Source organism: Ornithodoros turicata, chromosome 3, assembly GCF_037126465.1.
Source record: "Ornithodoros turicata isolate Travis chromosome 3, ASM3712646v1, whole genome shotgun sequence".
In the NCBI taxonomy this organism is placed as follows: Eukaryota; Metazoa; Arthropoda; class Arachnida; order Ixodida; family Argasidae; genus Ornithodoros; species Ornithodoros turicata.
Window position 1 is genome coordinate 83359602 of NC_088203.1, and position 14871 is coordinate 83374472.

Consider the following 14871-nt stretch of genomic DNA (forward strand, 5'->3'; position numbering starts at 1 on the left):
TTTGCCAAGTATAGATTGCTTTTTTACCCCACCAATGTGAAGCGCGTGCCGACTTTACTCGAGTTAATGATTATTGAGACGGATATTGAGGAGCTATCCCACGGGGGAAAAAATAGCCGAACGCCTTGCGTTTCTGAGAGCTCAAAGCAAAGCGCTTTACCACACTCTTAAAAATTAGTTTCACCACATAGCAAGCTCCTAGCCATCCATCATCCCGAATGACAACGTTCTCGCCCCTGAATTGTTGAAAACGGGTGGTGGAGCCTATTTTGTGCTCATTATGCACGTTCGCACCCTTATGCTGTTCATAATTGTCACAAAAAAGGCGTACCCCTCCCGTTTCCAACAAGTCAGGGCAGATAACGATATCATTCGAGATGATGGTTGGATAAGACCGTGCTATGCGGTGAAGTTCATTTTTAAGAGTGCATATAGTTCATTTATTGACATATCATTCATCGACTACAAGAAATCATAAATGCTCGAATTATTCCTGAAGGCTGAATTATTTCCATAAAACTAAAGAAACAATCAAAGGCAAAACCATATTACTTTCAAACTTGTAATGTAACAGTTCCTGCCTGAACTCTTTCAGTCCAGAGCAATATAAACAAAGAAAAAAGAAAAAAAAAAAACACCCGTCGTTCAATGAGGCTTTCGGCGGACTCTGGAGGCACGAATTTGGAAGAGGAATAAACGTGGTTGGTGGATTCGAAAGATTCGATTCGCCGTTTTGGGCACTAGGATTCGGATTCCCGAATCTCGAGTCCCTGCCTAGGATTCGCGGATTCGCGGATTCGGTTGGCACATCCCTAGTATTAATAAGAGTGTACTTGGCCACTGCGGGTCACGACACACCCATACCTTCTTGCAATGCAACGCCATGCAAAAAAAAAAAAAAAAGACAGGAAAGGAAAGTAGAAATAAACGATCTGTTTTGTTTTGACAGTGTCAGGCATTAACGCTCCGTTTTTAGACGGTCAACAGGTGCAGAGGCGTGTTCCGATGTTCTTTTATTCTCTTCGCCTTCCAACTCCCCAGAAACGCCTCCGCGGATGGGGTGGAAACCCTAAAAATACGCGCAATGAACGTCTTCCATCTTTTTATAGTCTTCGTAGCCGCGAAAATCCAATAAGGCACAGGAAAGGAACATCCTGCTTTGCACAAGCAGACTGGTCTTTCAATAACCGGTCTAAACAAAGCACCTCAGCCGGCAGTAAAAAACTCAGCTGGCTTCACGAATGTTCTCAGTTGTTATCAACGCACTGTATATTCACACGAGCGACATTCCTCATAATAGAGGAAGATGCGAAAAAGGTAATAGATTTCTGCTGTCACGTGAGCGCGAGCGCCCAACATCCTGTTTTCAGGTGCACTGCTGACCGTGAGGAATATTCCGCGACATGTCACAAGATTTTCCGTAGCAGACGACAGGAAAAGATGCTGACGGCGTCCGCTAAGTGTCGTACCCGAACTTCGGACCCGTGGGCAGTGTTTTCGCTTTTTCTTTCAGTAGAACCTTCCGTGAGGATGTCACCCGTGTGAATGCACGGACAATGGCCATTCCTAGAACATGACCAGCTCCGGTGGCGCAGCGGTAACGCGTGCGCTTGGAGACTGGGAGGTCCGCGGTTCGAATCCGCGGGCCGGCTGTGCCGTCTGGGGTTTTTCCTGGGTTTCCCTCAGATGTGTAATAGGCGTATGCCGGCACAGTTCCCCTGAAGTCGGCCCATGGACGCAGCTATCCTCCCCCCGAGCGGATTCCGCTCGGTCTTCCACTTCACCCCTTCCCCTCCTCCTCTCCACCACCTTTCCCTTCCCGAGAAACATGCCGCCTAATCAGGCAGGCAGACCTCTCGGGTTCCTCCCAACGACACTCCTCCTCCTCCTCCTCCTCCTAGAACATGTCTATTCCACGCGGTCCAAGTACGCAGACCGGAAGATGTCATTGGTATAAACTAAATACACGCAGTGCGCACACGTAGCAGGATACGAGAACGGCTACTGTACTTCCGAACACGTGTATTTCCGAAGATTAGACGTAAAAAAAGCAACAAAGTTTGTCGGACAAATATAAGCAATACATCCATCAGTAATAAGGGCGCCTTCCTAGCGGCCTGTGCTTACAAAACCATCGGGCAGCACTTTAGGAAGAAATATATGTATACGCAGCGCGTCGAAAGGCCTGGTAGGGCCAGGTTGTCTTTGGACTGATGCTAAATCATGACGTTGATTAGAGACAAGCTCCGCGTAAGGGATTCGCTGACTAGGCCCAGATGAGAATTGATGGCAACCAACTGCAGCCTTGCTACTTCTGTAGACCATTCGGCGAATTCCCCTTCACATAGCTTCCCCCTCCCCACTCTATATTGATTCATCATTGGGGCCGCGGTCTATTTGGAGAGCACACAGCGCCACTTGGAATCGGACTTGGACCTCGACAAGCCTAAGCCTGTTATACAGTCTCTTGTTCTATATGTTGAGCCCTCATCATCCTACCAGGACACAGAGTACGCGCGTATATAGCAACAAACTGGCTGCCTTCGTTGACTTGAAGACTGGTGGTGATGGTGGTCTTGGTGGCAGCTCTGAAAATGCTCGCCGTTGTCGGCCTCACAGGGGTGTGCAACGTCACTTCTGGGCAATGTGCGTCCTGGGGCGACTTCTAAGCGAACTGTGCTGACATGCCTGGAATTCTAAGCCTATATACTGTCGACTGCATTATTACTGCGTTGTGGGTACGAATCGCTGTTGTACCACCCGGTAGAAAATGACAGTCAGCTTGAGGTGCGATAGGAAAGGCATCTTCCACACCGCCTTGTGAAGAGCAGTAGGGAATCAGAAGCCTGGCAGAAGTTTACGTCTATGCCCTGTGTCTATGAAATTCGGATTGAGGAAGAGTGTGTATGAATGTGTGTATGAGTGAGCAAAAATGTAAGAGTGAAAGGAGGATGAGTGAGAGAGTGTGGCTGGTTTCTGCCCTCCAGATGACGCACCCTGGAAGTCGCTGAGAAGGCGTGTTAGCTTAGCTCAATTGGTAGAGCCCTGGACCGGCAATCCAGAAGATGTGGGTTCGAGTCCTACAGCTGGCTAACCTTTTCAGTGACTTTCATCTTTCATCGTTAATTTCTTAGGCAAATTGAGGCTTTGTATGTATTTGTCCCTTCTATATATGTTGTTCCAGCCTCAGAACATCAGTTCTTTCATGTTCATCAGTTGCCGCCTGCGTCGATCCCGTCGTATGAATGTGTGTGTGAGTGCGCAAAAATGTAAGAGTGAAAGTATGATGAGTGAAAGAGAGTGGCTGGTTTGTCCCTTCAGATGACGCACCCTGGAAGTCGCTGAGAAGGCGTGTTAGCTTAGCTCAATTGGTAGAGCCCTGGACCGGCAATCCAGAAGATGTGGGTTCGAGTCCTACAGCTGGCTACCCTTTTCAGTGACTTTCATCTTTCATCGTTAGAGCTTACTACTTCGTAACCTGCAACTGCTTGCTAAACTTACTAAAGTGTGGCGTCCGGAGGAACTGGATAAGTACATATGTCTCAACAGTTTTCAAAGCAGACGGCACAATTGCCGTCTGTTCCGTCAACGTCTGCGGGGAATCCTTCTGCTCTAAAGTGCATAAGTAGCTATGAAGCTGACCTCCGAACACAAAATAAACCTTTCCAACATAATACCTGTGCAGAGAGACCTCTGTGTCAACGGATCTTTCGTGCTCCACGTCGTCACCTCCTGCTTCGGCATCCTTGATGTCCGCCGCAGAACCCTCGCCCAGTTCCTCGAAGAATTGCGCCACGTCTCCCTCGGAGCTAGCTTCATCTGCGAAGAGTTCGCATTCAGTCAGATCCTGAGCAATTACTGGCTGCGGACGGGTAACGCTGTTCTTATGCCATCCGCATGTATACCTTGCATGCTATAGCTGTACCTTTGTTCTCAAATGTGTGGTTATCATACTTGAGGTGACCGCAGATACGCATACCTAGAATCCACGAACGCACTGTACCCACGGTTCTATAGGACATGCGTCCGTGCAGATAAGGAGCATATCCGGCGCACGTCTGCGATCGTTGCATTTATTTGTTCATTTACTTTTGTGTGGGTGCCCATAAATTAATCATTAAAATAAATTCGTATTCGTACGGAAAAACCTGCCTCGCATCGTCAGCATCTATTGTTGATTGTTGCATGTCGAGAATGTTACATGATAGACGCTTTTAATTCTACTCAGGACTACAGGGCTACCTTCTACAGAAGGCTCAGCTCTCCTTAGACACCCTAGACCTGCGCCGTAAGATCTCTGGTATTTGCATTTTTCATCACATTTCTCGCAACATTTTTTTCTGAACTCCGACACTTCAGATAATCCTACATTTTTCCTGCAAAGACTGCTTGTTCCACCTCCGTTATGTAGTGCTCTCGCGGGCCTTTCACGTATAGCCAAATTAAAAAAAAAAACAATTCTGATCATACAAATCAATAAAAAATGTTTAGGAACACTGTGTCATCCGCAGTTGTCCAACAATAATAGTGACCCGTACTGGAGACGCAACGAATGACACTTGATGAACACGTCATTTGGGATTCACTGAGTGGCTGCATCAATGTATAAGCGGAAACTCTACTCTAATTCTTACATGCGGATAGCGATGCGAATTCGAAGACGTGCAACTTTCGTACGCTGGAGGTATAAAGTTGCGTTCCAACTGCCGGGCAGGAGCCCGCGACGGCGACCGCAAAGGATGAAATGTCACTTTGAGGACGCCGGAGGCCCGTTCTCTGGCGTCGTCCAATCAGTCGCGCGACTGACGACGACGGACGGCAGCGACCAGCCAATCAAAGCGAGGAACAAGACGAGGGTCCGTGGCGCAACGACTGCCTCGTAACGCGCGTGGAGGACTCGCTTCCCTCGCCCTCGTCGGTTTAGCGAACCTCGGAGTGGACACTCTCACCGTTCTCCGTTCTCCACTCCCCGCTCCGAGAGCGCCCGCCGGCCAGTGGGATCGCAGCTTAAAGTGGGACTCCGCAACAAAATCGCCACAAAGGTAGTAAATCTGTAACTTCTGGGATGTCAGGAACATGTGTACGAAATATCTCGTTCCCAAAACTGCGCAGATTTTAGATTTCATTCAAACGAATTTATTACAGAGCGAGCGCAGAAAGCGAGCGCTTCGCCATGTGATGCGAGAGGGCAGTGAAAGCAACACACACTGCTGACGCCATCCGGACAAGCAAGGGGGGGGGGGGCTTACGCCTTTTTGGGTCAATGTGGATATGTGATAAACTGATAATTGACACAAAAAGGCGTACCATCTTCTCTCTCTTCGAATCAGAAGCGATAACCCTATCATTCGTGGCTATGATTTTGGCGTACAGCGTGCTATGTGGTGAAGCTCTGTTTTTAGAGTGAGGGAGAATGCGGGCTTCCTAGCAGACGACAATGTTGTGTGACGTCAAGGTATCCTCCTTCGGGGGAACCGCCGTACATAGTATGGAGTTCTGCTATACCGGTTTTATCGGTGGCGTTCTAGTCTATAGAAAGCAATAATAAAAAAAAAAAAGGCAGAAATCTCACCGATAATAAAGATCTTGCTTCTGCCTCCGTGCACGTCGTCTCGGATGCCGTTAGCGATCTGAATAGCTTTGATGCGCTCGATACGGCCACTGCCGTGTCCCTGGTATATGAAGATGGTGTCCCTAGCGTCCAAAATGAAGCAGTCGCCACGGTTCATGGAAGATGCTGCCAAGGGAACCTGGCGAACTCGGACGTTCCTTTTGCCCTTCACCTGCAGCAGTCTCTTGTGGACGCTCGTATCGACGGCGGTCAGACCAGATTCTATGCCACCTTCGAGATACCTGTGCGAGTCAACAGTTTCATGAAAAAGCTTAACGAAGTCGTCCTCTGTACGTACACTTCACCACGTCACGCCCTCAAGGTCATCTATAGACTCTTAAAACAGATGTGTGTGTATGTGTGAGAGAGAGAGGGAGTTAGGGTTAACACGCGAGTGTGGCCACCTTCACCACACACTGGTCACATTCAGGTTGGCCATACTTCACCACATAACCCTGAAAGCCAACCGTTGCGCAGAATGATACCGTTATTCGCTCCTAACTCGGGGTAAGGAAGGGGTGTACGCCTTTATGTGAAGCTTAAAACAGATGCATAAGCGTCACAAAAAGGCGTACGATTTACGTTTTTAACAAATCAGGAGCGAGAACGATGTCATTTGCATGATGCACTCTAAAAACAAAACTTTACCACATAGCACGTCCCGTATGACATCATCCTGACCCGCCTGACTGGTTAAAAACGGGAGGCGTACGCCTTTTTGGAACACTTATGCGGTTAAAAAAAGGCGTACGTCCCTCGTGTCCATAAATCGATAGTGATAAAGATATCATTCTGTACAATGGCTGGCCTTCACCATGCTATATGTGGTGAAGTTCTGTTTTTAGAGTGACCTTCTCCGCTTTGCTCGTCATCACCGCCATCTGTTTTAAGAGGGTAGAGCAGGCAGAACAACACCGCAACCGTCTGTTTCGAGAGTACCAGTCGATTTCGAAACTATAATGCCGTTTTACCCCTCATTCATCACCCACAAAAACGTCAAAAATTCGACGCGAAAGAATTGAGCAGTTTCTGCGCAATTTGATGTAAGGGTAAGAGCAAATGTGATATGATGACGCAGAGATGATGTGGTGTGATGTGATGTGATAGAGAAAAAAAAGGGGAAGATAAGCAGGTGGGGTAGGGGTAGAAGACGAATGTTGAAAGCAGGGAACAGTGCAACGGAAGGATTCTCGTCACCGTTTCCTTTTTCGTTTCTGGAACATTTTCGTTTCCGCTATGCGTTTCCGGTACCGGACACTCACCGTTTCCGTTACGCTTCCGTTACGGTTTCCGGTGATGAGATGCCGCTCTTTCTACTATAGTTTCCTTGTACGTATTACACTTCCCCGCAACGCGAAAGCATGGCGACCCGAGCAGTGGGCACATGAACGCCAATGTCTCTCATATTTTCCTGTTGCTCTTGGTTTTAATGTCTTGCAATGCACGCTGCATGTTTCTGTTTATTTGCACACTGAATGAGTGATCTGATCCCTGGCTCATAGAGGCCTCACTCTCAGAAAAAAGGGTGTAGCAGTTACACCTAGGAGGTAATAGTTGTCGCGTATGTTGTGCCTAGAAGGTTGCAAAGTTCTACCTGCTACCTCACTCTCTGCCACGAATGATAGGGTTGCCGCTTCTGATTCGGCGAGCGAGGTGGGCGTACGCCTTTTTGCAGCAATTTGGGTATATGATAATTGCTTTTGCCACCCTGTTACACCATTTATCAGGCGCTCTGTTGACCTAGGTGGTAACTACAGAAGTCTTAGCGGCCGGAGGACAACGATGAGGATGGACACGCGCCTGGAGCACCCGCTCCTCAGTCCCACCGGCGCGGCCATGGAGGTAGGCCACTGTCATCGCTTCTCCGTAGCATACCATCATCGCCGGTCGGGGCTCATGTAGAGGGTCACCACCTGCTCTACATTTGGTGACCCGAACAATGAACAACATGTTCGGCGTAATTCGGCCCTTTTACCATCCCAAATTTGTCAACCTTCCCGCAAGTCCAGCACCGATGGCACGGTGCCGCGCATCCTGGAAGCCCTCAATTTCCTGTCCGACGCTACAGTGGACCGCTATGATAGCTCTGTGATACGACAACCGATCGAGCCTGAAGCTCTCCACGTATCCTCAACCTCGCCTGTCCTGACCCACTGCCACGGCTCTCATCCGTCGTCAACATCCTCTTCTCGTTCCCGAATGGCTTCCTGGGCTCGGGAAGCGGACTGCTGCATACCGGCCTACTGACTCCCTCCTACAAAGCACGACAAACCGGCACACACGCGCCTCACAGCTTCGTCAACCGTCACTTCTGCCCGCTGTTCACCGCACCCCGGTGCTCCTTCACTGCCAGCCGTGACACTCGAGCTTCGCGCGCACCTGCCGCTCACAGGAGTCACGGCAGCAGACGCTACGGCACGCTTCAGCCGGCGTCTCGGCATATCTCAACATCTCGCACAGCCTCACCCTCTCCTCCTCTGGGACTCTGAGCTTCGGGCCCCGTGCCGTTTGCGGCACCCCAGCAGCACCACTTCGCCAGCGCCTCTCTCTCTTCCCCGCTCTTCTCGAACTAACGGATCGTGATGCCACATCAGCTATGATGCTTCGCCACCGCGTGCCGTGCCGTCATCCTGTTCAACCGTGCATGCTAACCACGGTCGCCCTCGCTGCCCTCCTCTAGTGAAGCATTAGACATCATCTGCTTTATCACCGCTCCGCGTCTGAGGGGGGGGGGGGGAGTGATGTAGCGGCCGGTGGACAACGACGAGGATGGACACGCGTCTGGAGCACCCGCTTCTCAGTTCAGGAGATAGGCCACCGTCATCGCCTCTCCCTGGCATATCATCATCGCCAGGGTCGGGGTTCATGTAGAGGGACACCACCTCCTCTACAAAGTTGCCACCTTTTCACGCCCTTTTTTCTTAGAGTGTAGAGCCACTATACAGGAAAGTACAGATGTATGGAAGTACGGGTACTGGCGAGCTGGCCAGGGCAGCACCAGCACCCCGCGCTGTGTGCACTGACGACCTCCCTCAAGAACATACGTGCTGATATAATCTTTTAATTCATTCAGTGCTTCCACACGTCAAGCGTCCTGGAACAGCTGGTCGCACCAGTGCAACCTACGTTTCAATTTCTTCTTTCTATTTCTATGTGAACAGCTCAGAAGAGGTGCCCTGAGGAGATGTGCAGGACTACTGCATGACATTCAGAAGGCCCAGGTCACAAATATGTGCTAGGACATTTCGGACAGTGGCGGATCCAGGGGGGGGGGGGGGGGGCATCGCCTCCAAAACGTCAGTTTATACGTTGGATTTCCCTCTCTCCCTTCCCTCACTACGCGCTCCAACAAAGAAACTACCCCACCCCCCAAACCCGGGGTCTGGACCTTCCCCGTACGTACCAAACGCCCACTTTCCCTTCCATCGTGGGGGATGCGAGAGATCTCTAACTGCTGCGCGTATACGTCGGTTTACTCCGGAGAATCAGAGGTAGTTCCGCTTTGACGAGTGAGGTAGCAGGTAGAACTTTGCAACTTTTTAGGTACAACATATGCGACAACAATTACCTCCTAAAAGGTGTAACTGCTCTACTCTTTCTTTATACGAGTGTAGTCAAATTCGATTATTGCGTTTTTTTCGACTAAACTTCACTTCAAACGTGCCTTTGTACTCACTTGACTCCGGTCTTGAAGTAAGAGAGGAAGAGATCAGACTCGTGGTCCTGCACTTCCCTGTGCTGAACGGGGCTTCCACCCAGAGATTCGTCTAATTCAACGCTCTTGATGGCTGCCACTGTGTATTCGTCCTGATTGGATTGAAAATCGTGATATTTCAGTGAGACCACGTAATTTGCGTCACAGAAGATAGCAAATATCGAGCGCGTGCAAAATTTTATTACCAGTGAGGTATCCCTGCCCAACCAGAAGTGGATGTTCCATTGCATACGTCCAGTTTTCGGCAGCTTTGTCTGCAAAAAAGTGACGACACCAGCTTGTTATGTATGATTTTGCTAGAATGTTGACCGTACCAGTGAGGTATTGTTACTATGTAGCTTCCCATTAATCTCAGAAAATACTGATTGTGTAAGAAAAAGAAAAACGCCACAAAGCTATACAGTTTGTCAGGCACGCAGATCCCGACGCGAGATAAGATGAATAATCAAAAGAAAAGACAAAAATCACAGGACGGTTACGATTGTGTAATGCGAATTTCAGCGGTAGCTCTTGTGTGCGGATGTTGACACTTTTATTGCTGATATATGCGCAACTACTTTAGAGTGACGGGTACTTGTGATCTGTGAAGTGAGTGGTGATGTGTAGAGCTGGGATTAGCGGGTCAAATGTATTCCTAAACTCGGGACAAAAGCGGAACAGGAAACGCTGACAAATCGGGACACTCTTCGGAACAACGTACCCATCTCTGAGTATGCCAAAACTGCTCTTATTAGCTCTATATTATTTTAACTTGTTTTGCATCACAGAAACCAAAACCGGAGGCTTTTGAGATACAGCCACAGCGATTTCCCGAGACCTTCCCGTTAACAGCTACCGCTGTAAAAGAGATAGGTTCATCCAATATCTGAAGAAGTGTACAAGTGAATCATGAAGATTCTATCATCTGTGCTTCATCAAGCAGATTCTTACCACGGTGCTTAATTTCTTGGTGTTTCAATTATGTGCAAATACCCCATTGTCGAAAAAGAAAACCAGATGCTGACCTTCCTACTTCCCACAGTTTTTTGACTGCGCTATAGTTGTGTATTTGCTATTGCTAGTGTGCGTTTTATATATTGCTCAAGAGAAAAACGGAATACCTCCCACTTTTGCTGTTGTTTTATATCGTAATATCAATTGTGGTGTTATATTGTTGTGCTGTAATGTAGAACCTACAGATGCTCACACCCTGTCGAGCTCATCAGTGTCGATTTCGCGCCCGCTAGGGAGGAGCGACTTTAACAGTGAACAGTTTCCTCTGTCTGCCCAATCTTTCATATATATATATATATATATATATATATACGTATATATATATATATATATATATATACAAAGGAAAAATAGCCGAAGCTCTGTAGCTGCACGTTGAGCACATGTTTACAATTTGATCGTGTCCTCCCAGCCAAGGACAGCTGTTTCGGTCTACTTGGACCTCGTCAGCCTGGCGCAGGGAAGTGCCACGATCTTGGATCGGATATATATATATATATATATATATATATATATATATGTGTGTGTGTGTGTGTGTGTGTGTGTGGATAACTGGGTACAGATGGACGCGGAAAAGATATAGACTACAAGTAATGAAGAGACTTGGGAAGCCGTATAAGGATTAAAAACGGTTGCTACTTTTATTACATTAATAGTTAAGAGGGACGTACTAGAAATAGATTTAGATTACATTATATATATATATATATATATATATATATATATATATATATATATATATATCAATATCTTCTTATGTTTTTTAATGTAGTGCTACTTGTAAACAAAATCGATTAACTTTAACCACTTGACCGAAGCGAGACAGGCTGAGCTTCAGTTAAGTTTGCTATAGGAAGGCTTCGGATGTCTTCTGCTGTTTCGCAGAACGGTGACGTCCCCGAATTTCCGATCTCGCGAAAATGCGCCGTGCCGTCGGCTTTTTTAGCGTCTAGCCAAGGTCACCGCCACATGCATAGACAACAGAGAGCTGCCTCTTCCTTCTTAAAATGACTGTCTGTCTACGCTCCAGAGATCAAGGCCACACGGAACCCAAGAGGGGACCGAGAAATCGCAGTGCACGGCGTGTGTTCCTCAAAAAAGAAATCTCCGGGCGCATCTGTGAGCGTGAATGCGTGCCCGCCCTTTCAACTGCCGCAGCTGCGACCGACAAAGTACACAAACAGCCGGGGAACTCTATGGGCTCTGCAAGAGGGTCTTCGTAGATGTTATCTGCATATACGGTGTTGTGCCGCGCCATAACTGCGTTATTTCACACTTTTATCCGCGACTGAGAGTGATGGGATTCAAAGGTGGTGGGAATTCTAAAGTTAAAGTGATATCCTTTTCACTCTTAGAAAAAAACGGTGGAGCAGTTACACCTTTTAGGGGGTAATAGTTGTCGCATATGTTGTGCCTAAAAGGTTCCAAAGTTCAACCTGCTATCTCACTCTCAAAACAGAACTTCTTCTGATTCGGTCAACGAGGGGGGCGTACGCCTTTTTGTAGCAATTTGGATATATGATGGCTGCTTTTACCACCCTTTTACACCCTTTATCAGACGCTATGTTGGCCTAGTTCTCCTAGAACTATAGAACTTCTATAGTTACTACCTCTTCCCACCGTTTCTTTTTTTTTTTTTTTGCCTTAGAGTGTTGGATACGCCTTCCAAGAAGAAGAAAAAAAATTTGATTTGTTGGTGTTTTTTCATAAAACATCAAAAACATTGAATTCGAAACCATCTGACAGCCTCCGGTTGAAACAGTCCTTCCCTACTTCGCCTCTTCCGGTGACGTAACTGGCATTGCCGGCAAGATTCCCAATCGCTTACACGACAGCGTCGCCAGACTGGTTCCAATCCGATACCACCGCAAGCATGAATGGATATGTTTCTACGGCGACTGTTCTGTAGCAGATTGCGAGTCGGAAGACCGCATTTTGTGACGGACAGCCAGCCATCATAACCGACACCAGTGAGGTCGGTCAGCGCAAACACTTGTTGCCTGAATTCATCCGGGTGCGCGCAGCCGGCTACAAAGTCCGATAAAATTCGTTTTGTAACGTTTCCGACTGTTTCGAAACGAAATATTCGGGATGACGCCGAAATACATCATGTAAAAATAACACATTCAAAAATAAATCTCTTGAGATCAAACTTCTGATTCTGATTCTGATTCTTCGGATTCTGAAGCGTGGAATTTCAAGCATGGATTTTTTAATGTTTTATTTTAAAAGATTTGTTTCGGCGTTCCGCCGAACATTCTGGTTACATGTATTTCAGGCACCCACAATTCCGATCGCACATTCAGTTCAACTACGTTTTTTTGTCCGGACACCAACTTTTGACGGCCTTGACGAGCATGAGCTGGCGCTCAGAAAGTTCTTGTAACCGCATGAGTGAGCTGGAATTAATGTCACTGATCCCTGAAGCCGGAAGATCTGCGAGCACGTCTTCCGACTTGAGGGGGTCAGTGGCTACACGAAATAGAAACGGAATTCCTCCCACACAACGCACTCAGCACAGCACTTTTTTACAACTTTTTTGTCAACATCTATATCAATATCTACATCGATATAGTATTGGGTCGTGCACGAGCTAAGCGGCCATACCAACTGCGCTCGTTGCATTCTACCGTCAGAGGTACTTTCGCGAGACCGTGGCATTTTCGAAATGTATATCATACTTGTCGACGGCGTACTGCTCTAAATATATCATCATTTCAAATGGCACATTCTACACAAAGCACGGTTTCAAAGGAGGGTGTATTCTGTTTAAAGAACATCTTTCACATAGCACATTTTGCAACACTGTTGCACCTTTCTGTTGGATCTACAGAATAAAGAAGGCGTTGCTTACAAAAACGTCCGTTTTACACGCTACAAAATGTAACAAAATCCTGTGGCGATAAAGCTCTGCCTCTACGTCATTTTGCGGCAGTTTACATGCGCAGTGTATGTATAGAGTTTCACATGAAGGTAGACATACTTGCATATAGGTTACGTGTAAGAAGAAAAATATAGAGGCGTTGTCTCCTACTACACCCGACTGCGTACAAAGTATATAAGTATGCGTGTGTGCACGAAGAAGGGAAACGCTGAGTATCAAAATCTGGAAGGAACGGCGATATCCATAAGAAATTTCACAAGGGCTCCGAACTCTCATCGCCTTAGCTCAACCGAAAGTCCCCCAGCAAAAAGAGAAAAAAAAAGAATTCAAAGAGAGAGGGAAAAAAAACGGTCTCTCTGTTGATGCAACGAAGAGTAATGTGATAGCAATAGTTGAACTGCTAAGAAAACGCGGAGGTAATTTCGTATTGCGCGAAACGTAGGAGCAGAACTGCAATAAGTTATCATGTAATGTGCTAGAGAGGTTAATGCGCTGTGGGGCTTGGCGTGAAGAAATAAGATCCACTGACCAGAATTAGAGGATAACGTATTTGCTTGTTTCTTCTTCGCTATGTACACGTGCTTAAGTGCTGAAATACGTATTTCTGAACTAGTGATCGTGGGATCTGTGAGCTTGTGAACAGTGGACTTGTGAATAGTGAACATGTGAATAGTGATCTTGCGAGCAGAGAACTTGAGAAGTAGTAGCTTTTTTTTTGGGGGGGGGGGGAGGTTTACGTCAGGAGTAGCAGAACACGTTGGTAACGTACCGTCGGGAGACGAGTCCCCTTTTTTTCTTCTTGTTTCTTAACAAACGTATTTCGTTCATATGAAATCTGTGGGGATGACGGCGGGCCTAACTGTATTTATTGCAACGTGTAGACAGAGGCCACCAATATGGGAAGTCTGAAGACGACCGTTTGTTCATGCCGGCAGGACCCACGCTACGACAAAGCAAGATGTCGCTCTCCCGCCTTGAGAATCTCGCTTGCAAAAGTAGCACTCCAAAGCCCGCAGCTGACTCGTGGTAACCTCACTTATAGGAAGCACGTCCGGCGCTATGCTTTTATTAGCCATTCCTCAAGCGACCCTCTGCAGCTGTACATATATAGGGAAAAGAGGAGGTGTCGCGTACGTTGAATACCCTACCCTGTCATAAACTTTTCTGCGCCCATGGTTTCTGTGGCGCCATCTATCGCACTAGGTGAGTTTTCGGCCAGGCCACAGACTCTCTCTGAGGAGCTGGTTTAATAATGCTATCACATTGAAGAACCTTGATTGCGCGCCTTTCTGTCACACTGGAGACTGGTGACTGGAGACATGTGCCGCTCCTGTGCGGCTTATCTGCACCAGAAGTATCGGGCCTGCGGTATTTCATCTTTAGGGAATCTTGTCACTATGTCTACAAGTACACTCTTAAAAATGAACTTCACCGCATAGCACGCTCTTAGCCAACCATCATCTCGAATGATATTGTTATCTGTCCTGATTTGTTGAAAACGGCAGGCGTACGCCTTTTTTGTGACACTTATGCTGTTCATAATTGTCACAAAAAAGGCGTACGCCTCCCGTTTTCAACAAATCAGGGCAGATAACGATATCATTCGACATGATGGTTGGCCAAGAGCGTGCTATGCGGTGAAGTTCATTTTTAAGAGTGTACACTCTT

General features: G+C 47.3%; 1 protein-coding gene across 2 annotated transcripts in view; it reads right to left on the bottom strand.

Moving 5' to 3' along the window:
• Positions 1 to 14871, bottom strand: part of LOC135388710 (gelsolin, cytoplasmic-like) — a 73011-nt gene that overhangs the window by 34499 nt on the left and 23641 nt on the right. For both annotated transcript variants that reach the window (XM_064618440.1, XM_064618441.1), the window contains exons 3-6: positions 9512 to 9580; positions 9288 to 9418; positions 5573 to 5853; positions 3678 to 3819 (exon numbers count right to left, since the gene is read on the bottom strand). In XM_064618440.1, the coding sequence (XP_064474510.1) occupies positions 3678 to 3819; positions 5573 to 5853; positions 9288 to 9418; positions 9512 to 9580 (623 nt within the window). The remainder of the gene's footprint in view (positions 1 to 3677; positions 3820 to 5572; positions 5854 to 9287; positions 9419 to 9511; positions 9581 to 14871) is intronic.